Source organism: Centroberyx affinis, unplaced genomic scaffold (assembly GCF_046629955.1).
Source record: "Centroberyx affinis isolate AG114_WGS23_722 - 3 ecotype Tasmania unplaced genomic scaffold, CSIRO-AGI_Caff_v1 ptg001395l_1, whole genome shotgun sequence".
Lineage (NCBI taxonomy): Eukaryota > Metazoa > Chordata > Actinopteri > Beryciformes > Berycidae > Centroberyx > Centroberyx affinis.
This window is the reverse complement of record NW_027279877.1, coordinates 358955-384937: the sequence shown is the minus strand read 5'-3', so window position 1 is coordinate 384937 and position 25983 is coordinate 358955. Positions and strand designations below refer to the sequence as shown.

The following is a 25983-nucleotide window of genomic DNA, read 5'->3' as shown; positions in this document are numbered from 1 at the left end:
GAGAGAGAGAGAGAGTGAGAGAGTGAGAGTGAGAGTGAGAGAGAGAGAGAGTGAAAGCGAGAGAGAGAGAGTGAAAGCGAGAGAGATAGAGAGAGAGAGAGAGAGGTGATTGGCTCCTATAATACCATGGATAAGTATTGAGGTATTAAAGTAAAGGTTAGAGATCATTTCAGCTAAGCCTGGCTTATCTCCCCTTAGATCAGAAATGAATTATGACATCACATTAAAATCCAGGATCTAGTCAATCAGAAAATACATATTTTATACAAATGAATCCTCGCTGGTTTGCAGACGCAGGGGTTAGCCCTGTGGTACCATAACACATTATTAGTTCTATTCAGAAAGTGATAGATGGTTTTAAAAGATTTACTGACGACGTAATATGTGGTATTTAGACTTCAAAGGATTGATGGGGGACAGGAGCTTGGTGCTGATAAACCCTCAGGTTGTAGGAAGGGGTCATATTCCCTTATAGGGGATGATATAGTAGTGTATAGTGATATAGGTCTGCACGTGTGGAGTTATAAAAGAGAATATTAAAGAGTCTATTAATATCCTCTATATGATTTCAGAGGCGGGTACCATGCACTGTAAGAAATCCACCTGCATACAGTACATGGCAGACGTGTAGCGCTTGATTATTTTCTCCACCGTCTTATGTTTTCATTGTAGCAGCCTTGTTGACAATCATTTCAATCAACAAAGAAAATATAATCTCTCCCCATCTTTATAAGGCGGTTGCCGGGGTTTTGAAATAGGAATGTGAAATGCGCGCATTTTCCACCTGAGAGGGTTTGCTGCAGGGGTGACAATGCGGCGCGTGGATCAAAACCTTTTCCATCAATGCTGGCAGATGAAATGCAAACACAATCAAATCAGGCTGCCCATACAACAATCCTCTGCTCAAATGCCAATCTCCCTTCTACTCATCATGTGTCTGATGAGAAATCATAGTGAGGGAGAATCTCCTAATCTATGCAAACACACTGTCAGCATTGATTTGTACAGATGGGATATGTCTTTATTAGGAACTGCCAGACATCTCCATGTCTCCTGTTCTATAAGGGATGACCTGGGAGAGACACTGAGCCACACAGCAGAGGAGGGAGTGAGCTAGTGCATTTGAAGCAGTCACAGCCACACAATTGAGATAAGTTACTAAGGACAGGTAATGAGAACCGATAGACTCTCTAGGATGGATCGATATCGGACATTGATACCAGAAGAGGAAGGACAAATTGCGACATCTCTTTCCCTCTCCACATTCAAAGGGGCTTTCGAGACAAGTGGTGGTGGTGGTGGTGGGGGGGGAGGGGGGTCGTCAAAGCAAGCAGACAAAAACAGAGGGGTGTCAATAACCCGGGAAGTGCAACAGTGGAGTACACACAGCCAGCTGGAGCAGCAAGGATGTCCTTTTGTCTTTTCTGCACTGAATCAGCTTCAATAAATAGACTGATGAAGGCAGAGGTCAGGTCTGGTCTCTATGGTTATCAACACGTCATGTATTCCACTGCCTGAGCCTTGAATACCGAACAGTCTGACTGAAACGTGTCTGCACTTCAGACATAGGTCAGTTTTATTTATTTATTTCTAGTTATTAATTTAAACCCTTTTAGTTACTGAGTCTGTTGGGGTGGAGTTTGCAACCTATCGCCTCTGTTCTGCCAGACCAGATCAGTTCATCTGTGAAAAGAAAAGACTCCATTTCAAATATTAGTTCAACCTCGTTCTGCTGCGCAAAGGTGGAGGGATTATTGATTACAGCCTCCACTGTCTTTGATCAGTTTGTTCCCATTTGATATTTTTTAGTAATGAAAACATGCCACAGAAGTCATTAGGACTGTGGGAATCCCTCGACATTCTCGGCGCAGATATCACAGCAGCCAGCGGCTGGCAGCCAACAAAAGGTTGCTTCAAGTGCATTGGCGATCAGCGGTGCATTTTGAAACAGGCAGTCTAGTTTGACTTTGTTCACTTTCAACTTATTTCACAGCCATAAGTCTCAAAAGGTCTATTTCTCACTCTTTTGCTCATATTTGCCACACAAGGGGATTTGTCACATGTCACATGTTATTTTTGTAGTCATTCAGTTGCTTTGTTACTGTTTAATTATTGCAGGGATATAAATTAAAATTGTTTTCTCAACGAATAGGAAAACATGCAGGAAAATCACGTTGCACTATTCCTACTTTGAATAAACAATGGATTGATCTTGTAGACATTACTTTGTAGCAATGAAAAACATTTACAATCACTCATGCTTCAGTATGCTGTATGATGCTGGATGATGATAGGGATGATTCATTTCATTATGTTCCATTGCTTATGATCAAAGCTGAAATCTTTGTAATAAGACCAGTTGTACTATATCTATACAATTCTGGTTTACGCTATGGTTGTAATTAATTCACACAGTCCAAGCCTACATTATTATGATCTTTGATACCATAAATATGAGCAGAGAAAATTATACTACTCTTGGGTTTATGAAACCTTTTCAAAACCAATTAGATAAACTCAGAAATGCATATTTGCCAAGCTAAAAACATGTTCATGTTCAATGTTCTCTCTCTTTCTCTCTCTCTCTCTCTCTCTAGATTTAGTAGAAAAGTTTATTTTATTATATATTCTATTTATAGTTTGAGACAGTGGCCCTCCACTTCTTTACATGTCACATAATAACATTTTATGTGTGCTTTATTGTTGATGGTCACTTATCCATCAAAGACTGAGGTTTTCATTTTGAGCCAAGGACACCAGAGCAAATGTATAAGTCATTTCCAGCAGTGATTCTGTTTTTCCAAGCTCTGATGTTTCTGCATGCCATTACCATTATTTTATTATTGGAATTAAGAGCATTAATGCCATCCAGAGCTCCCGACTCTTCATTTACATAACAAAGGAGCAAGGATCCTTGATGAGAATCCCAGTCAGTTTGAACAAGCCAGGCAATGGAACTGAGGGAGATATCTCCAAAGCCCCTTGACTCATGTTGGCTGGTCACATGGGTTTAGGGTATTTACATCCCTCCCTCTCTTTGTTCATGGAGAAAACATGCATGTCTGCTCTGAGCGCAGAGCTTGGGCAGAGACGGCCACTGCAACTCAGATAGGCATGTTGTCAAAGTTCCTCTGAGAGACGAGGGCTATTTTGAGCAGGTGATTTTTCACTGTTAGTCAGTGTAAAAATTGTCAATCAATTTTTGTCAACTTGGGTATGTCTCCAAACTCCTGATTTCCCCCTCCTAAAGGCTGGATGTTGATATCGGGCAGTATTTGGTGTGACAGAATTCCTGGTTGCTTGGCAACAGTTAAGAGTTTAGAGTCCACTGTGACTGTGACGACCAGGTTGAGAGGACAGCCTGACAAGCATGTACTATATGTGCACACACCCATGCACACACACACACACACACACACGCACACACACACACACACACACAATTTTAGCCAAGTTGGATGGTGTGCCTCATATGTTTCTCAGAGGAAGGGGGATTAGAGGGAGCCATCAGTAAACTCCTCGGGGCAGTGCTGACATTAAACAGCACAAGTGTTTGAGAGATCGATGTGGTACCTTGGAGCAGCCATACCTCTGGACATCCATGTGTCCTTCATAACTCCACAGCCCCACATATGACACATTCATCATCAAAGGCAGTGGGACCACAGAGTGATGCAGAGCGCTGAGAGGAGGCCTTGGAACTTCACAGGGTTTCTAAAGATGGAGGCCTCGGTGCTGCGGGGGTCCGTGGCACCCAGCGGGACAGATTTGTTTCACAGACAAATAAATGCTGGCTATAATGGCACATAACCACATGGCAAATGGCCTATCGTCATTTAACGTTGGCAGAGCAATGTTGCATTGGTAATGTGATGTTCCCATAAACTCTGCAGTTTATGGAGCACATCGTGTTCTTTAGCTATTGACTGGCTATTGACAAAACACAATTCATATTCGCAGTGGCAAATAGCTAGGCAGGCTACTGTAATGTTACTCTTTTGCTGGTTGCATAAAATCCTGCGCCACAGGTAACATATACAGAAAGGCATGAGTTTGCTGACTTAAAAAGTACTGAATAATTATGTTGCTTCTGTGTTCTGGACCAGCAGGGTTTGAAATGAACTTTTGGCTCAGTATCCAATGTGGCTCACTGGGTTTCAGAGTAACCGTAAACCGATTGCAGAGAACACCAATGCATTTCATTTGTATCAATACATTTTTTGTATTAATCCACTCAACATTTTTATATTACTAGAGCTGCAACGATTAATTGATTAATCGATTAGTTGTCAACTATTAAATGAATCGCCAACTATTTTGATAATCGATTAATCGGTTTGAGTAATTTTTTAAGAAAAATAAGTCAAAATTCCAAGATTCCAACTTCTTAAATATTAATATTTTCTGGTTTCTTTACTCCTCTATGACAGTAAAATGAATATCTTTGGGTTGTGGACAAAAAATGACATTTGAGGACGTCATCTTGGGCTTTGGGAAACACTGCTCGACATTTTTCACCATTTTCTGACATTTTATAGACCAAACAACTAATCGATTAATCGAGAAAATAATCGACAGATTAATTGACAATGAAAATAATTGTTAGTTGCAGCCCTATATATTACCCAAGCCTGTGTTTAATAGAGTAAATATACAGCAACACAGGAAAGATAATAGGGTTGTGGAATTGATCAAATGTTATCAATGCCGATTCCTTGCCGATTCCTTCTTATTGATCCGAATCCTTAGCCATTCCCTTATGTGTTCCTTTCATATATTAACTTTATAGCACCCCGCAAATACTAAGTCTGTAACTGAATTGATTGAAATTCTGCTACCATCCCAAAATAGAATAAAAAATACATATTAATTGTTCATAACTGCATTACTCACAATACCCTTGATTCCAAAATGACTCCAGCCTCCAAAACTGTACAAATATCACACAGCTGAACACGGTGTGTGTGTGTGTGTGTGTGTGTGTGTGTGTGTGTGTGTGTGAGTGTGTGAGTGACAGTGAGGTTGTGACATGGTGAACTACAGAGGGAGGAGCAGGGTGTGTTCAGTTCAGTTCTCCCTGCTGATACGCTCACAGCAGAACAGTGACAAAGAGGACAAACTAGACTGGAAATGTAGCCACATTTCGCTCTCTTCTTTCTAACGTTCGCCACGCTCGCTCTGCTGCTATGCGCTCCAGCTACAAGGAAACCGCTCCGGTGCCGCAGAGAACTGAAGCCGAAAACACTCTGCTGTCTGAGCCTCACTACGCTTCAAAGTCACGCACACAGTGGACCGGGGAGGAATGGAGAGCCAGACAATTGAATAGTGAATTAAAAATCGTGTATTTTGTTCTACTATATTAAAAAAAGAGCAGGCGGGAGAGGACACGTCACAGCGCACATCAATCAAAACCTCAGTATGGGATAATATTTGTGTTCACACAGAAATTAGATCAGAAGACCTCACCCGCCAAAGTGGCTAGTCGAAATGAAAGAGTTACCCAAAGCAGACAATTTTAGCCCATACTTGGCAGGTTGGCGCATGTTAATTTCAAGCCCTGTGGACTAGGCAGATAAAATATTAGCATTGTGAATGTTTTATCTAAAAACAAAGAGGCAAGGCGTGCTTATGCATCCGTGTGTGCACGTGTAGACATTGATGTTTAAGATTAAAGTGGGTGTGTCTATCTTTTTGTGTACCAATAGAGAGAGAGAGGGAGAGAGAGAAAGATAGAGAGAGAGAGACAGAGAGACAGAGAAACTCTGTTGATTTGTTTCTACTATACTTGTCAGTTTATGTGTCTGTATGTATTTGCACAAATTTGAGTGTGTGTGTGTGTTCCTGCTCCTGAGAAAACCTGTCATTTCCATGTTGCTTGTTCCCAATCAGTTGTCAGCCTGTGAATTGGCTGTTTGAAGTTGCAGATCAGCTCTGAATCACACCACATCGGTGTCATACATGTTTATCTTGGAGGCGGGGGATTGCGGCACAAGAGAGAGAAAAACAAACAGGTCTCCAAGGTGATCGGGGAGATTTCTGAGATTGAAACCAATGTGCTTATTACGAGAGTGGCAGCCTAAATAGACTGGAGGATGAGCCAAGAGCTTGATGGAGCACAGTAATCACTGGCAAATTGCAAACCTTAGCTTCAACTCGCAAACACAGACGCTTTATATGACGTCTCCATGAAGAAAGTCACGCATGGCACACATCCTTAATATCAAACAATCAGAAGCAGGTAAAAAATGACTACTCATCTCAGCAGTGACACGCACATCTAATATGTCATCTAGTTACCATCACACCCAGGGGCCCATAACAGTGGGGGGTCCCATCACAGGCCCTCTAAATATAAAATGGGCCCCCTGGCATTCAGATGTGAATTACTGATGAGTGTAGTTTGCAAAGCGTCTGTACTATCTTGCAATCTCAAGCTATGTATCATAGGCATATCACATGCTTTTTTATCATTGCATCAACGTACAGCTTCGATCATCAAACTGTATTGCAACATTTCATTGAATAAATGTAATTTATCAAAACATGTACGACACTTTAGGTCACCTCTGTCTAATTTCCCATCATTCTCGCTGCTACATCATGGTGATAAGAAAGAAGCACAATTCTTTACTAAAACTGTAAGATTTAAGTGTCAGACAGTATTCTCTTATGACACACACTTGGCACACACTCGCTTGTCACTTAGTGTGTGTTAGCTTGGAAGTCTTGAGACAACAATGTTAGCTAAGATGACTCATCACAAAAGTGGTGCCTATGAAACAAACAAACAAAAACAAACAGAAAAGAGAGATTGGGGATACAGGGGGCATTCCGGGGTTGTGGGGGGGGGGGCCCATAGCAAATTCTTGCACCCGGGCCCCTTGTGAACCCCTTGTTACGCCCCTGCCAGTTTAACTTAAGCCAAAATGAAACAGACACATTAAACTATTTAAACTAGATGGGACACAGAAAAAAGGAAGCATGCAAAATGTGAAAGACAGACAGTAGAGGCTAATTTGCACGTACCTGTGGCTGGGTCGACAGTCCGCTCAATCAGGTGGTCGTCCTGGTGAACCCACTCGCCGTTGCACTTGAAGTAGATCTGCGTGGCCGGGGTGGAGCGGCACGTCAGTGTCACCGGCTTGTTCTTCACGATGTACTCATCCTCCGGCTCCACCAGGAAGTGAGGTAACAGGTCCGAGAAGGCAGCGGGAAGCGTTGCCGTGGCAGCGTGCTCGGAACCTTGGGGAGAGAGAGAAGCAAGGGATTTTAGAAGGGAAGACAAGAGAAAAGCTGCGAGCTTTCAAGGTTTGATGAAGGGTTGGAGCTGAACCCTTCCTACTCGCTGTCATGACTGACTTTCCTAGTGTGGAGCGGAGAGAGGAGACAGCAGACAGCAGACACCAAATGTCTAATGTAGAATTTCAGTGTCCTTCGTGAATTGGAAGTCACATATGCATATGAAAGAGCGAGCGAGAAAGAAAGAGATACCGAGACAGAGAGAGAGAGAGAGACACTGTACGCGAGCGTTGGGATATAGCAGTGGTAGTGACAGAGCTTGGCCTTGTGTGCTCCTGGCTGGGTTTGAAGGGTAGTGAAACCCGTCTCTTTACCTCTGCTCTTAATCACAGCCTTTTAACATCACCACTGATGGACCGGCAGCCATAAATCCTCTGTTTCAGTGACTAGGCCACTTCACACTGTGTTATATGGCTCTTCAACCAGGACTCTAACTCTACCCGCATTAAGCAAGACAGGAGAAGAGGAGGGAGGTTGGTGGTGACTGACAGGTAGACAGCTAGTCGACTTAAAATCACATCCTACGGATCCCATTTTATTTCCCCAGAATCTTACATGACACAGGAGGCACAAGTCGGATGAGATGTGGGGGAAGAAGAGGAATACATCTCCACCGTGCCGAAATGGGAGCTGTCCTTCAAAAAGGGAACATGGCATGATTTACAGTAAAGGTTTATCGTTGTTGAAAGATATTCGCCGCAAACAATGAATGACACGACGGAGCCTGCAGTGCACACATCCTTTCTCCGTGAGCACCGTTTCTCTAGCTAAACATATTAGCCTTGTGAGTGAGAGAGGAGACAGAACAGTGTAGAAAGTGGGAAATAACCTCTTTCCACCACAGACTCTCAGGGGAGACCAGTAAATCCCAAAATAAAACCCCTTTAAAGGAGTGTAATATTAATTTACTGCCCTGAATCCAATATGGCTGACAAACTGGGCATTAACAACCTTCTCCATCACTCCCCATGCAGCAGGAGAGGATGGGAGTCCACATCTCTCATAATGAAACAGCAACACTTGCGCTGACCTTTCCCTCCTCTATTCCTCTCCCCCCTCGCTCATCCTTCGTTCATCCTTGCAGCTTACTGATGCCCGGGTCAGGGATAATATTAGGCAGCGTCATAAACACCAATCTTTGGATAAAGACATTATCTGTCAGTTCCACCCCCACTACACATTATATTAATGTCTCTCTTTCTTCTTCTTTTTCCTTTACCCCTGTGTGCTGAGTTGCTAATTTATCAGGATGAGATACAGTGAAGCACGCCACTGCTGCTGCCGCTGAACCCCATTAATGTTTCGTGTACGTGTTTAACTCTTAATGAAAACTAAATGTTCTGTGTCCAATGAAGGACATACATCACTCGCTGACACCTTGCCTTTTTTCCATTTTCCAAGCACATTTTCTTATTGCCATGTATTTGCAGAGTGAAAAAGATGTCATTAATATGGCAGCTCCCTATCCAGGACAACACAAACTGCCTGCCATTATTTACTATATGTGTATGTGTGTTTGTCTTGTCTTATGGTGTCGAGGAAAGGCCACAGTTCATCATGAATAGTGAGTATAATTGCTCTAACTGAAAGCCAAAACTTTGCTAATAAACAGCCTGGGACCAGCAGGTCAGGTTGTTTGAAAGTGTGCTGGTCCTAATGACGGCGGCTTCTTCTAATGGGCTGGCTTCCAGCTTTGTGACCGTGGCCATTAGCCGGCCAGGCTGACCCTCTGTTCTCCCCGCAGACTGAAGACGACAGCTCACTAAAACACTGGGCTGGACTCACCTCACACCTGTCAGGTTAATCATCTCAGAGGACAGATGATGTTGGGATGGAGAGCGAAAACCAAAGCCATCTGAGACAGTGACATGCCATGAGAACCGCTTGATGAACTCCTGATGTTGTTAACTCACCGCTGCCTTCTCATTTGCAGAGGTCACACTCAACGTGAACCCTCAACTTTTGATGATGTTGCCAATTTGTGTTTGTGTTTGTGTGTGTGTGCTTGTGTGTCACAAGGGGGTGGGGGTTAGTTTTCTGTTTTAGTACATGCACTTTAGGTTAATGAGGTTAAACACGTAATTTCTTTAGAGAAGTAAATTGTCATTTTATGGGGGGGTATTCCAGTCACGCACTGCTTTATATCAAGCCCATAATGGAGGGCTGATGCGTAGTAAATTGGCTTAGATTATTGTCACGACACACAATGTACTTCAAACAAAGTCAACGTGCACACACACACACACCCACACATACACACACACACACACACACACACAGAGCCACTTAACAGACTCCTTGCGGGTCAGTGCACAAATCAAATAGACATAGAGTAGCACTATGGGCACTGCATTAGAATCCACAGAATGCGATTGGCTAAGGCCGTGATTAATTGTCAGATGCATCTGAGCACATTGCCAGATCGTTTTGTACACGGAGGCACAACAAACACAGGGCGCTGTATGTTTCCCAGGTTAATCACGGGCCCAATGAAGATCACTTAATTGGTATAGTACACTGTATGTGTCAGTTAACCTCAAGCTCAATAACCATTAGAGAACTCTATGTCTTCCTGCATAGTTTCAAACATTTTCATGGAGGGATATATAGTAATTTAGAATGTACTTTGAATCTGTACTTTCCAAAACAGACTTATCGGGTGGTGACCTGATATTTGTCTGCAGCTGCTATTCTCTAGAGAGAAGATCAGAGTGACCTCAAGCACACACACACGTGCACACACACACACACACACACACACACACAGACACAAGGGTGCACCAGCTGTCAGCGTGCTGAGCCATGATGTCCAGGGAAAATTTACTGCAGCACGCAGACCCCATGTCTCATCTGTCCAGCTGACTACGTGAACCTCAAGTCAGGGACTAACCATGGCCACAAGAGGATGCGATAAAGTCCATATGGTGCAGCAGTGTTAAACGCACATGAAAAGTTTTATCCCTATAATCCCTATACATATATACCTTTTCAAATAAAATTGCCTTTTAAAAGCAGGTATGATTACATTCTTAAAAAATGTTAAAACTTTGCAAGTAAAGGTATTTTGTTACCTTATAACTTCGATAGCAATCCATAATGATTTTCACTTTTATGTCACCTATCATTTTCTAGGAGCAGGTACCTTTTTTTCCTCCCCAAATGGTCGATATCTCATTCTGGAATGACTGAAACTCTTCATATGTAGTAACTTCTCCTCTGCTGGTGTCACTGTTCAACATATACTGTATATAGACCTGCGGTGACTTCATTTGTAAAACACTCATCAATTTTTTACAGTTTTACAGTTTTTACAGTTTGTAAAGTATAATCAGTGGCTTTAATATCATGCAACAAAATTTGCAATGCAGCTAGAAATTTGAAAACAGAATTGCTAAACACGACACAGTATGAGGATGTCAACTGGGAGAAGAACTCTAGCTGGAGAGAAAATAACCCTCTTGTGTTTCTCCCTCATGGCCGCAACACATCGCGTGCCCTTTGGAGCCAATTACATTTTCTTTTTTTTTTTTTTTTTATCAGCGTCATGTCCCCGAAGGAAAGCATCATTGAGCAATCACTGGGCATAATTTACATCACAGTGATGAACGACAGCTATAACAAGTGTTTTATGACACCATCAGCGCCTTACAATGTCCTCTGAAATTAATTCAATTAAAATTACTATCCAGAATATTAAACCATTTCATGTTTAGCTGCCGTAAACAACAAAACCGAGATCAAATTCGTCACAACCGTTTTGTTGGTTGCTGTTTTTATTTGGAGCGCGTTCTGGGAACAAGAGCATCGTTTGTGTAATAACCAATATCGATAAGCCTCCGACAACATTAACATGGGGAATGATCAAATACGGAAAAATGCATGAGCAGAAATGGGGTGGAGAAGAAAAAAGCTCTATCTACGATAATATATAATCTGGAGCTGAGGCTGACTGATGTATGTTTGTCCCCAGATGACAAATATTTACTCCTCCACATGTCTGGGTTTCAGAATAAATCTTCCAATGAGACAACCATGCTTCAACAAGCACTCCTTCAACCACACTCGTGTTCTCTCTCAAACACACACACACACACACACACGCACATGCTCACATGTACACGGCTGTGCACACACACATACACACACATGCAGATCAAAAGCACACACAACCATGTAAAAAAAAAAAAATGCACAAAACATAGAAAACCTGCATGCAAAAAGACAAAGCTGCACACAAACGGGACACATAGACGCACAGAATTATGCATTTAAACAAACGCTGCTTTGCACAAGAATGCTCACACACACACACACACACACACAAATTCCTCAGAATCAACTATTTCCGATAGCTTTACAATATTCCCAGTCATTAACGTTGGCCTTGAAAATGATCAATCACTGGCAGGAAAATGAGCGCTACTTCACTGAATAAACAGTTGAAAAACATGAAACGAACATGTAGGGGTGATTGCACTCACGGCAAACCAAACTTCATCACACTTGTGCATCACCTCTGGGTGGCGGAGAGATGCAGAGGGAATGCAAAGAGGGACCAGGGAGTGGAGGACAGAAGGAGAGGAGGGGATTGGGCGGATGGGGGGGTGAATATGTAAATCACTCTCAAACACACATGCCAAGTGTGACATTATTACGATCTTCTTCCGCTTAAATGAATAGAAAATTGGCTGCTAAGCATGTACGCTGATGCAGGGCTGTACATCTGTGTGCATATGTTAATTCCGGATACTAATAACATGCTGTGTAGTGTGTGTTGTGTGATGAGAATATTTCCATGATAGATGCACTGCTGGGGCTTGGGTCGCATCGTCCAACGTTGGAAATTATCATCAAAAATTGGTAACACAAATCATCCTTATTCATACAGACAGAACTTTGAATAAATGAATACTGGTTTATGAGTTATATACAGTGTGTCTTTATGACTTGACTTTTCAGTGAGAGAAAAAAAGTTTTAGCTGTTGCTTGTATGACTATGGTGCACAGCAACGCTAACAAGGAACATTCCACCTTTGAACAGGAGCTTGCACATCTGCTCAATTCATTTTGTCCTTTTTTATTTGCTCTGTCTGTCATCTCACTGAAGCTACACCTCAGCAGGGGGGTCCAAGCAGGGAAACAACTCAGTGTCAGAAGCCGTCTACCTCTGCCACCAGCGCCGACACTCCCCGACACCTTCGCTTCGCTCCGCTTTTCAAGACATCTGTGAGAGCCTGTGAGCTTTCTGTCAACGCAAAAAGGACTGCCATTTTAAGAAAAATGTGCACGCATGTTTGTTGTGTTGCACTTTGCATGGGCGTAGCTTCAGCGTATGTGTGTGCTCATGGATGTGTTTGTCCTATGCAAATGTGAACGTGCGAGTGCATGAGCATGAGTGTGATGTTTAACAAGATCGACAGCAGAGAATATGGATTTGTATGCCTCACATGGTAATGGGACTTACATGTGGCGGGTTTATCTCTCCAATTTAAATGGTCATACGACCTGAGCTGCGATTCAAAATCTGTATTCCTATTCTTAGACATTTTATTAACATTGTACGGACTCTCCAGATTGAAAGAAATATCCATATTCATGACGTACGACAGCTGATGCTCTGTCCCAATTCATCTCCAGATGTCTCCATGGACAATCCAGTTTCATGGCTCTTATGGTGGATGACTATCAGACTTTCAAACAATCATTTCTATATATCAGTGGTTTAATAACTGGGTCTCCAATAAACTGTGTAGTCAGCACTGCATAACTTAGTGTCTTTACACTTGGGTGTTTTACTCTAGTTACATATGCTGTCCTCTTTAATGTGACATTTTATGGAATTGCAAATTAAGCATGTGAGCATTTAGCTGCTTTATGGTTAAAAAACCCCCTTTGATCGTGGTCTTATATTCTGTAGCATCTCCTCAGCAGATGAAGAGCTTATTTTCAACTGGAAATGTATAATAAGTCAAAGCCAGAGCATGGCAGAGATCAAGTTACATTATTAGATAGAAATGTAGCCCTCTGTGGACGCTTATGTCAATGAATTATTTCTGTTATTCAAGACAGCATTCTGCGCAAAAAAGAAAAATCTTTCATTTGACAGACAGAAACTTGCCAGACATCTCTGCTTCCATGAAGCTTAGTGTAGCCGTTTGATCATCGGTAACATAAGTGTGCAGTGTCACTAGAACCTGGCAAAAGCACTCAGCAGAAGAAGTCACAAAGACCCCTCTTCAGAAGTCTCTAGAAAAGTATTCATCTTGAGAGGCTACAACATATACTGAGAAATTCACTAAGCACAACGCACCGTAAAAAACAATTTTTTTTTCTGTCCTGTAAATCTTGTGCAGACACAAGAAACGCTTAATAGATTTCATTCATTTTATATGGAGATTTAAAATGTCTTGCTGTAGCAAAACTCTGGATGTAAATGCCTCAGCTTCAAAGCTTTACCTGTTTGGTGGTTAAGTGCATGATGCTATCTAAAGAGCCAGGGAGATTTAAACACATTTTGACTTAATAACTACATGCAATCCTCAAAGGAACTGAAGACATCCTGAGCTGTCAGGAGGGGCAGACGCAGTCACAGTCTTTGCCATCCAAGGCACGCACATACTCATGGATTTGTCGTCCCCGTACGCTTAGCCGGAAACGAGGTTATCCAAAAGCGAGTTGATTACCGAACTCGGTGCAGGCATGGAAAGAGCAGAGAGAGGGAGACAGAGGGAGAAAGGAGGCAGTCTTAAATCTTTGAAATGGATGTTAGGAAATAATGGGAGGAAGGAGGAAGGAAAAGACAAGAGACAATTTAGATTACCAAGTTAATCCTTTATCTAATTACCGGATATGCCCACAGCTAAAATGAGAGGTTTCACACAGTGCATTTTACAACTATGGAGCAATTTGAACTTAGCTCAGAGAAGAAAACTGCCTCGACATCTTTTGATCGAAACCCATAAGCTAGAAATAATGGAATGCCAGTATCACAGATATTCTATATTGTATCCCATACTAGAAAAATAAAATACTGTACAAATTTCAATTCACAGCTGTAATGAATTTTGCTCAATATCACATTTATCTTATTACAAAGAGTGTTACTTTCAGAGCTTTACGTTTCTACAAACTGTGGTCTTTTTCAGTTGTCCTTGAAGCACGTGATCTGCCACCGCTCCTCACAGCGTGTAAACCACCGCTTCTGGGACCATCCAGCAAAACAAATAAATAAATAAATAAAAACAGTTTCGCAGAATGACAAACCAGCCAAGGGAGAGTATAAGTGCTGATGTCGGCAGAAGATCCTTAATGTTATTCAGTCTTTTCCAAAGGCTTTTGACACCAAACGCTGTAAATGTGGGGCCCACTGCGACACTTGTCAACCACCTCAACCTGCCTCTCCTTTCTCCCTCTCCTCCTCCTCCCCCTCCTCCTCCTCATCCCTTACTCTCCTTCCGGTAAAGATCCAGATAGAAAATGGTAGAGGATAACTTGCACTATCTAATTAGTGTGACAGAGCATGGCGGCTCATCAGCATCAGACAGAGAATTAGAACACAACACACAGATATGATACATAACAAGGCTGAGATAAAGCGGCACCTGTTCAACTCTAATTACTCCAACACAATGCCAGCTCTGAGTTTCCAATTTAACAAGCCAACAGCATTTACTGTAGCAGTGACACTCTATGCCACTGGGCTCACACACTGTATACCCTAAAGATAAGGAGAGACGTGCTGTAAGTCAAGAAATCAAATTTTGCAGCAGTGTGGGTATAAACGCGTAATGAGAATTTGATGAAGCAGTCATGCTATGCTTTTAACTGGTTTTTAATTTGTTTGCTCATGAATGAGCCATGACACATATGTAAAGCAATCTCTAATGTTATTCCTTTTCCACATCTTCCATATTCTAAAGAATAATATTAAATGCCAGACAAAGACTCCGCAACCCGTTAATATTCGCACTGATGTGGCAGAAACCTGAAGAAATGTAGACTCTTCGGTTAAAAGTGTGCTTTCCCTGTGAAGTCTGCTAAAGTGTGACAGCAGCATTATCAAAAGACAAATGCTTTTAACACAAATGTCACATGTTCACAAGTGGCAAAGAATCGGATTCAGAGGCTATGGACCTGAAAGAGAAATATAACCAGGGATTATGCAGATAAGAGTGAACCTGTCTAGAAATGAAAGACAGTGCCGGTTATCTGATATGATTTTCCCTCCAAAGCAAACCAAAGCATATCTGAACTCTACGTGTGTTTAGGGTATCAGTCGACGGCAGAGGCGGCGAGCGGTGGAGGAAACTCATTTCAACCTGAACAGCTTTCTGATTATTCTCTCCATTTTTATTTATTTATTTATTTATTTTTTACTTCCCTCCAGTCCTCCTGACATCAGAACCAAAAGCACAGACTCTGGCCTCTCCGATTTAGCAATGCATGAATACAAATCGGTTTCGGAGAAGCACATCTTTTATTACTAAAAAAAAACTCCTCCCTTTCGGATTAATCTACCCCAGAAAACGAGTTTAAGGCTGGCTTAGTCCATTTAAGGGAGTAAATAAACTCTACATCCAGCACTATCTTTGTTGCATTATGAAAACGGGACAGTATGAATAAAACAAAGCTCTCAGTATGTGACAGTACATGAAACATTCACACCAGCTAATGACAAACCATGTTCATCATGATAATGCCCAGCCAAAGTCCCAGTGATGGCAGCTAGTTTCACAGTTTAGCCTTCCTAGTTGAATAAATATCATCCACTTTGAGACGGGCTCATGTTTATCTGTCCATTGGTAGTCACTCTGGCAATCTTTAATGACTCCTCACCACGTCATGTGTATTAAGAATGATAAAAATTTAAATTGTACCCCAAGAAAACAAGGCTTGTCAGAGTGACTGCACAGCTCACTGATAACTGAATAATAATGCAGACAAATGTACAGGCGCTGTCGACTTTAATGAGGATAAAATGAGAGAAATTGCCCATAATTTGAACAAAAAAAATGGGTGAAAGGAAAACAAGAAGACCAACTGTTCGCTAACAGATTCAAACAAAAACAAAACATGTACAGTGGGCCCTTTTTAAATTGGAGTTAATCTTGCCAATTGTTCTTTTCTGACAGTCTCCTCTTTCTGTGGTTTTAACAGTATGGAGACTGGAATTAAAAAGCTCCCCTGATGGCCAGCTAGTCAATGAACTAATGTTCCTACCCACATTCATATCAGACTTCATGATGACATGGGAACGTGTGTGTGTGTGTGTGTGTGTGTGTGTGTGGCAGGGGGGGAGTAATGTATGGTAATGTATGGTGTGAAAAGCTTTGAATGCATAATTGTTAGAAAGGGAAGGTAAAACGCTTGAGCACAGTGCTCATTCTGCCTTAACCCTGCAGATTACAGATAATTCTAGCCTTTAGGCTACTTTAGGCTCTGACTACTGATGCCTACAGAAAGTAATTCTCCAAACCTGTGAGTGATGGAAAGATAGAATGGCTTCCTAGCACTGTAGTCTTAAGAAAAAGTACATTCTTTCCCTTGACCTAATCTGCATTCTGTAAGAGACACTGAAATAAATTAGTGTGTTTAGAATGACTCTCCCAAAACATCTGATGAATACCGTGTCAGCGGGTTTAAAAATCACAATTTAAAACAACAAATCTTGAGGGAAATTAAGGAAGATGAGGAATTATGATTAGAAGGAGGAGCGATTGTTTCTACAGTAGTCAGTCACAGTTAGACATATGCTCCTGGTGCCTGGGGACTTGAATAGGAGAAAAGAGGCTGAGGCTGTCTGAGCCGTTAGCTGGCAGAGTAAGGAGCACACAGGGATCCTCCTCCTAGGCTACTTTATGGGAACTGATGATCTTCTGACAGATGATGAGATGAGGTGGGACAGCACAGCCACGCCGCTAATAACACCTCACTGCAAATTGGGGCTGAAGACATGCGCTGTCTGATAACAAGGGAGCCGCTCTCTGTGCGCAGAAGGTGTTGGGAATTTTTGTCTTTATCTCTCCCCCTCCCTGTTTTCTCCTCCACACTCTCTGTCTCTGTCAATCTCTCTGCTTTGCCCTCCCTCTCTCCCGCCCTCCCTTCCTGTGGAACAAGTTCATCTTATTTCTTTTTTTTTTATCACACAGATAGAGATGTTTTAGCGTAGCGTTTAGTGCATTTTGGCAGTACAGTGAAACTGCATGACAAAGCACAAGTCATGAGAATTCCCTTATTAATAAATACTGTTGTTGTTTAGTGTATTAGTTCCACTGTGAGTATTGGACATCTAAAAAGGGACAGTATTGATGTACAATAGAGTATTGCTGCCTTTTTTCTCCACACTTCTTAATCAGTCTACTTCTCATGAGACTACTCAAGTTAATTGAACTGACATTTTTTTCCCCCGGTTCTGTAGTAAACTAAAATGACATTTGCATTGTCTGAAAAATCCAATGCCGAAGTAATACAGCCGGCTTATTTCCATCATACTGAAACTGAAAAACATTTACTGGGCACCATTTTCTCCAGGATCAGCGTGCTAGAAATGGTAGGGTGTCATAATATTATATATTATATTTATATTTCCAGTTTTATTAAGTAGAAATGGACAAAATACAAAAATAGCACACAGTGATACTGCTTCTGCGATGCCTCCCTCAGTTATCACATCTGCATCGCAGTCTGTGCCATTCTTCTGCGGTCGATAGAGGCCTCACATCTACCTCACAGATCACCATGAATGTGCCTTTTTTTCTAAGGCCGATTAAGAGTTCACCATCCGCCCACATCGGTTCACACCTAGAACACATTGTAAGTGCAGAATACACTGTTTACAAGTCGCTGAAACACTCTGAATACAACCAAGACTTTGGCGCAAGCGGGACAAAGAGGCCAAGTTGAGGCAGGCTCAACCAATACCGAGCGAAATTGAATTTACCATCACAATGGTCAGCTTCACTTTTTATTCCCAGTCATATCTATGGAGGTAAGAGGGTTAGGACCTCATACACAATGCAGATATTCTTGCCATGCGGCTGTCCTTGAGATCTTCCCATAGTAATTTATGCCTTTCAATAAGTCGTTCATGTACTGAGACCACTGAAAAACACTATGAGAGCAACTGCAGCAGTTTTGCTTTGTTATCCATGTTGAGCACAGTGGTCCTTTCTCCTGAATCCCCCCAACAATGAGAACAATGGTGGTTCTGAGTTTTCCCTCTCCCTGCCTTCCCAACTTCATCAAAGAGCCTTGATGCCCAGGCTCTACATTACAGAGATGGAAATGGCTTTCACATTCAGCCCAATAACGTACATGAACAATAGCAAAACATTAGGTCACTCGCAATAAATATCTGAAAGGAGGCACTTTGCCCATAAAAAATATGCCCATAGAATTCAAGATATGGGTCCAATGGAGACGCGGGTAGCAAGCAGGCGGAGACAGAGTCTAAAATCCATCTAACTGTGTGAGGAATAGAGGGACATGCTTTAATGGTAGAGAGATGATTATGTAAATTAATAACAAAGCTTTTGAAAAATTGAGTCGGCATCACTTTGTTCTTACTTGTATAGCTTTTCTTACTTAGCTGCAGAACGATCATGAAAATGGGAGTCTCAAACTAAAGGGTCAGTCTGAGGGCATTTGAATGTCGTTTGGATAATTGAGTGGTATTCGAGGCTACTTTGGAAACTACTTTGAAATGCAAGGCAGGGTCACGACCCTGACAGGCTCTGTGCTGAGGAACCAACTGGCGAATTGTGTTTCAATGATAACTCAGGATCATAAAAAGGGGAAATGGCAAACAGATGAAATGTTCAATCCCACTAGAATTTGCATCGGCTGCCACTTACAACGGGTAAGTATGACACTCTCTGCCTTCTTTCCCTTTAAGAGACCTCTTCAGTTCCTCAGTCTAAGTAATGGGCCACTTCCTCCTACAGAGCAGCACATGGTTTTGCTTGCAGGTACCGCCTCACCACGCGTTACTGAACATGTGGGCGGACCACTGCCTTTCATTTTCAGTGTGTACAGTGAAGACAGGATTTAAGACAGTGGGGGAAGGGAGCAGAGACAAGTTACACCCCATCATTCAAATAAATTAGCTGGGTTTTGCATAAGCACCACTGTAGCGAATACTAATCAAAACTTAAAGTGCTGCTCCCCTACATGCAGCGTGGGGTTATGTGCCTTTCCATAGCCAACTGGAAAATGGCGTGTACAGTACGTATACATGTCGAGTGATTTGTTTTGTGCACTGTACTTGAAGTTCAGTTGTCCTTGTACCATGTGTGTCAGAACGCACTGTGAGTCTCTGCAAGCTGTGAAGCTGTCTCTGCACCAATGTCACCAAGACAAATTCCTGTACATTTATTGCACATAGTGAATAAAGCGATTCTAAATCTGACATGCTTTTTACTGAACTAATTTCCAACTTAAAATAACGGCCTCCTCTATGGCCAAATACAGTATGAGCAAACCATAGTGGTGCTACAACAAAGAGCACAATTAAGACATTTCAGACGGCATCACTTTCATGTTGAATGTTATTTTCACAAATTTCACAAGAGCAAGTATCAATCAATCAATCAACCGTGATTGTGTCTTCTTCCTCAGTTTTAGCATGGGAGGCTTTTTTTTCCCCCAGTTGATTAAACCACACCACCAGTATAAAAATAGACTGTGCTGTAGTATTATCTATTACATACTTTGCTGTTTTGGGATGGCAATTATACCCACATCGGTAAAAAATGTGCTGTGTTGTTATCCTCTCTAAAACCATTTCTGAATTTTCAGGCTAAAATGGCAAGGGTATAAGATCTACTCTCCAACTGTGCCAGTAAAACAGCTGAAATGATGAAATGATTGCTAGGTTGAAAGTAAAAGTCACTACTGAAAATATTATTGAAGTTAGTAGCTATCTTGAGCCTGTTATGTAGAAAATATTTGCATTTTAGAGGACATAATCAACTGTAAAATGTCAATTTCATGAAAGCCGAAGTGAATTTTAATCTTGTCCTCATTTTTTTCTCCTATTTTTTTTTTAACAAGAGTGAAAACAGCAAGACTTGTATTTATCAGCATTATGTAGTTTTCCAAAGACAGATACCAAGATGCTCACTAATAGTACAGATTATGTTCCTGTTCATTTTGTTTTATTCAAATTATACCCTGTCATACTGTACAGCAAGAGGAACTGCAAAGCTAACACATAATGGTCCAAACATAATAATACAAGGTCATCTGCAGGGTAACGTAAAATGGGTTTTCTAAACCTAAATGGTGACATAAAATGAGACAAAATATACCAGTAAAAGAGAGGCAGGCTTGGGTAAGACACAAATGGTTAAGTGTTTGTACACAAATTGCAGCAAAAAAAGCAGCTATGTAGCTTTGTGCCAGGAGGAGAAGTCATGTGAGACGTTGCATCCAGCGCCGAGGCTAGACACACTTAAATCAACACAGCCACCACCTGTCCAGTCCCTGTAGCTATTTCAGGGAAGTGCTGCTGGTTGAGGTTATGAATGTTTGTCATTGTGTAAAATAGCCCTTTTGTTCTTTGCTGTTGAAGGATCAGGGCTCTGATGTCCAGTGGCACCCTAACAACCCCACCCCCCACCCCGCTGGAAAGACAGATTGCCTATTTTTCTATCACCTGGACAGGGGCTGGGCCCATGACACCTGCTAGACGAGCGCAGTTTAGTGCTCTCTCTGTCAGCTAACGTATGGGTCTATTGATGTGCTGTGACTGGGCCGAGCTGATCCTACCCAACACGCATTAGAGCCAGCTGTTGTGCCTCATCTGTCTCTGTGTGTGCCCTGATAGCCACAAACAGACAGTAAACACAGGCTGCTCCAAACACACGCCCCATCTACCTTCACCCTGCATCCTGCTGCTCACAATACCATCATTTCCCAGCCCCTAACTAAATGACTGTAGAAGTGCCTGCTTTAATTGAGTCCAAGAAGCTGGCTGATGGGGAAAAAGTTGAATCGTTGAAAGTAATTGCAGTCTTGATTACACCCGTCTCTGAGAAGCTAATTCTAGGATTTAAGATTCAGTGAAGCTTAATAAAATGGTCCGTATGATCGCGGTCCAAAGAGTTAACAATGTGACGTAAACACTACAAATTGCATGCTGCAGTGTTTAACAATGATGATTAAGGTTAAAGAATTCAATGATGATTACAGTAAATACATGAAAACAAACAAAGGACCTTGATAAATACATGTGAAAAACAATCCAGACTCATCAAGCAATCAGCTGAAACAGTGGGCGCATTTCCCATTATCCAGGCTGATCTTGTGAATATCGCCACTATCATCAAGAGATGACTTGAGCCAACAAAATCAAAGACACGGGGAGACTCTAGCAACCCTGTTGAGAAAGATGAGGGAGACGCCCTTTTCAAAGTTTGAGCCCATGAACCCCTGAAAGGTCTGTACGTGCCCCTGCCGGCATGAATAATCACCCCCAGCTCCCCTGTAATGTGCAGTGGATGATATATTGGACCACATTTATTACTGCTCCGCTTCCACCTGGCTAGGAGCAGCAAGCCTTCCATTAATAAAAAAACCCAGGCCTGCAACAAGATTTCTGCACAGCCGAAGAGATCTACTGTTAAGACTGCATGACCTAATTGGCAGAAATTGGAATCACGGACAGCTCCCAATTTAACTATAACACAGCATGACACAGAGTTCCTTTTGGTTCTTATAGGGTGTATGTTTTACATTTAAGGCCACTTGCAATGCTAATCCTTGTCCAAATCCAAAGGACCTTGGCGCTCATATCGCAAGCTTTCTGCCATCTCAGCAGGGAGGGAAAGCAACAGTCCAGTCGAGACACTCCCAGGCTTTAGCTACTGTATAGCAGAGACACATACAGGACATGCTGTTCGTTACGATTGAAGATTATCTTATTTCAATGGTAATGTGGGATTAAAACAGACAGCACTTTGTAGTGATTGTAAAGGCTTGGATTAAAGCATTATTACATGGCATCATTTAGCCGTCAAATGACTAGAGCGAGAAGTTGGTGCTCAGCAGCCTTTAGACAAACAAGTCAGACCACAGACTTTAAGAACACCACCAGTGTTTTTGATATATGGATCATATTGGCATTTTTTACGACTACTAAATGGGTTTTAAGGTGTCTACGGAATATTGTAATATACTATGTAGGCCTATGGCAATGCTGAGTCAGGACAAAATGCATACCAAAGTGTAACAAATAGATCAACATGCCAAAAAGCAGTCTGAGGTATTAACTCATCAATACAAGAAGGGTAAAGGAGCTACATATCAAACTGTTGGCAATATCTTTTATTATTGTCTTTTAAGGGGTTATTATAATGAGCTGTTCATGTGATGTCAGACATCATCTGCTGCATCATCTTTCCCTCATCTGCTTGTTTAATTAAACTGGGATTTATTTAGATGGAAATTAATGTGCCATTGGGATGAATATTATTTTAGCAAAACAATGCACCTTTACAGTAAACCATTCCAACACTGGCAGTTTCACAATAGCTGTTACATAGCTCACCTTCTACAGTCCCAGAGGGTTATTAGTGGAGATTCTCCTGCTATTGCTCTCTCTCCCTTCATTTCTCTCTTGCTCTGAAGCTGCAAGTATTGCAGATGCAGGTCTGCAGTTGGTAAAGGTCAAAATAGTTAAGTTAAATGTCTATATGTGAGAATAGCCTTTAATATTACACTGCCTACTACTGCTTACTCTTATTCTCTGAGAGCCTCAGCATCCCAGCCACCTCAAATAATGCAATCACAGAGGCAAAATGTTGCCAACGATTGCACCTGCAGTGTGAGTGTGTGTGTGTATACATCTGTGTGCATACAGCATGTGTCTGGGAATGTACGTGTGTTGAGAGGTTGCAACACAAATCAATTTAAATCCATCTTCTACAGAGAAATTACTTATTTGTCCAATTTATTACACAGTGTTCCATTCTATTTTGAAAGGCCCAAGAATTCACACGCCTCTTGATTGAAATCATTGCCACTGGGAGAACCTAGCCAACACCCTCAGAGGAGCTGCTATTCTGAAAGTGAGTGAATCATTGATTTTCGGCAGGAAATCATCAAGGCGAATCTATGGTAAATGAGAGAGTGGAGATGGCAAATGGTCTAGTTCAGCAGGATATTCAGTTAGCACTGTATTCTTTTATAGACAGGCCACGGTGTCCAGCTATTTTCAGGCTTGTGGTTAAGTGAAGGCAAGTCACTCTCCGAGGGAGTTTGTTCCTGCGCTTCGGTAAAGTGCAAATGAAAAGCACCCTTGAGTGGACAAAACTGTGCAAGAAACAGTTTGAAAGAAAATTGGAATCTTTCCAAAAATAAAAATGAGACACGAAAGCAATAACATCCTGAACCAACGTGGAAATCCTATGGTGAATTCTACGCCAAAGGGTTGCTCTATGAAAATGAGCTTCTTTGATGTTTGATTAAAAATATCCCCCTTCTTTGAATCCCTGTAAGAATTGTTTGAAAATTAATAATACTTGAATTAGAAGATTTAATAAAGGGCTAACAGCTCAAAGCCAGTTCAGTAAATGCACAACACTGTAGATTCGTTGCCTTTCTTCCTAGAAACAGAACTGACTGCTTCATTAAGAAATAAACAGAATGATAGCCAGAAAGACCATTATAAAAACAGAAGGAACAATCTTCTTCACTACACTAACAATTATTCAAATAAAATGGCAATCTGTCCAGTACAATACACAAGTAAAGGAATGTCTCTACTGTGGTTGCAGTTGAATTCCAATTAGAGAAAATAATTTTGTGTCAGGATTCAACAGGTTATATCTCCACTTAACCACAATATTTCTTTGTCAGCGATTAAATTATAAACATTAGTGAGGGAAAACACATTCGGCAGTGACAGAAGTGCAGACTTGGGAATAGGCTGGCTGTCTGGCAGTGTTGCTGCTGAGAGGGAGAGATAAAGATTGAGGCAGGAAAACCTCCTTGTGCTCGGTGTGGATGCCCTTGGTATGGAAATGTTTTTGAGGTTAAAGCGCCCAAGATGATAATGCGTGTTTTGCCGATTTCTCTTGTGAAATGTTAGGATGTCAGCGGCTGCTTTGTTGCGATGTGTGTTTTCATCTGTCTACCCGTGTCTGTGTCTGTGTATAGCATAGTGCGAAAAAAAAACTTACAGCTATATTATAAAAAAAACAATACAAAAAAAAAGTATTGGGTTACACAACACAGAAAAACTCAACTTTCTTTCCCACAACCCCAACTGGCCACTCAGTAGGCAGCTTAGCGGACGTGTAGCCCGAGGACGACAGACTCTGCGTTGTCCGGCCTTTGATTATCACACTTCAAATTCAGCCGGCATCTTAAAAACAAACTCAGTAAAAGTTCAGTCGGTGATTGCAAACTGTGCAACCATCAGTGACGGCTTGAGCCAACAAAGCCTACCTCCATTTTAGAGTGCAGGAGTGTATTTCAGGTTGCTTTTCAGCCTGATGTAAAGGCATCCTAAGCCTCACATTTCAGATGAGTCCCGCCTCATCTTAAACATTCAACTTGGCTCTGTCAGCCATTAACACTTTGAGATTATACACCTTATGGAGCCGGCTGGCCTGAGGCTACTTGTTAGTGAGCTGTGATGGACCTGTGCCAGAGCCTGACAAGGGGAATCAAAGAAAACATCTGGCAGTTATGACCATACATAAAGTCCATATGCAGGAGTACATCACCGAGGTGTACAGTAAATCATTAGACGTCTTGAGGTATATTTTACTGTCAAAGACTTCAACCAGCACAAAGAACCTGATGCTGTACTGCACAGTGGTTTATTCCCTGCCTGGTATGAACAATAAAAAAAGCTAGCACTCTGTTATTATGTTGTTTGCATGTGTGTGTGTGTGTGTGTGTGTGTGTGTGTGCGTGTGCATGCGTACATATGCGCATGCTAGTGTGTGTGTGGGTGCTTGTGTGTGTATCTGCCTGTGTGTATGCGTCTGTGTGTGTGTGTGTGTCTGTGTGACTGAATCTCCTGAGCAGCTTAAGTGAAAGTGATAAGCAGAAGAAACAGCGTTCTGCTTCTCACAGGCTGCTTCCAACGATCGCTGGGAATTCATTGCTCTTTCTAACTGTCAAGCAGGAAGAGAAGGGGGAAAGTGTATTTAAAGGATTTTCACAGTCCTTAATGCTATTTATTACATCTCACCAGCTGCAGCGAGTAGTGGCTACATGTAATTGCGGCCATAGATCTTTTGGCCTGGAGACAACCAATCAAGATGGATCCCTTTCCCGTTACTCGGATTGACCGTGAGTGAATCCCGGTGACTTAGAGATGGGACATTATTTAACATGGACCCAGAGTGACGTTAAGGAGCATTAGGTTCTGGGGTTGTTAAAGCGCTTGTCACACTCCAAAGGCATCCATCTGCACAACGCTGGCTTCAATCAATAGATAAGTAATCGGCTGCAATGAGAACCAGCATGCGGCATTACTCACCGGCCCTGTCCTGAAACAGCCCCACCGCCCAGGAAGGGGAGCAGCAGGGAACATGCAGCTCCATCATGGAGGAACTTATATTTCAGCCGAGCACGACGGTATCGACAGCGCAGAACTAAGAGCACCTTTGTATTGGTACGATCACTCAAAGGGATTGTGCTTTCATGTTGCAATCTTTTCCTGCTACAAAG

The 25983-nt window shown here is 42.0% G+C and overlaps 1 protein-coding gene across 1 annotated transcript in view; it reads right to left on the bottom strand.

Annotated features, from left to right (window-relative positions):
• The window catches only part of unc5a (unc-5 netrin receptor A), a 116882-nt gene that overhangs the window by 50355 nt on the left and 40544 nt on the right, over positions 1-25983 (bottom strand). The window contains exon 2 of the mRNA XM_071526228.1: positions 7027-7242. Coding sequence (XP_071382329.1) covers positions 7027-7242 — 216 coding nt within the window. The remainder of the gene's footprint in view (positions 1-7026; positions 7243-25983) is intronic.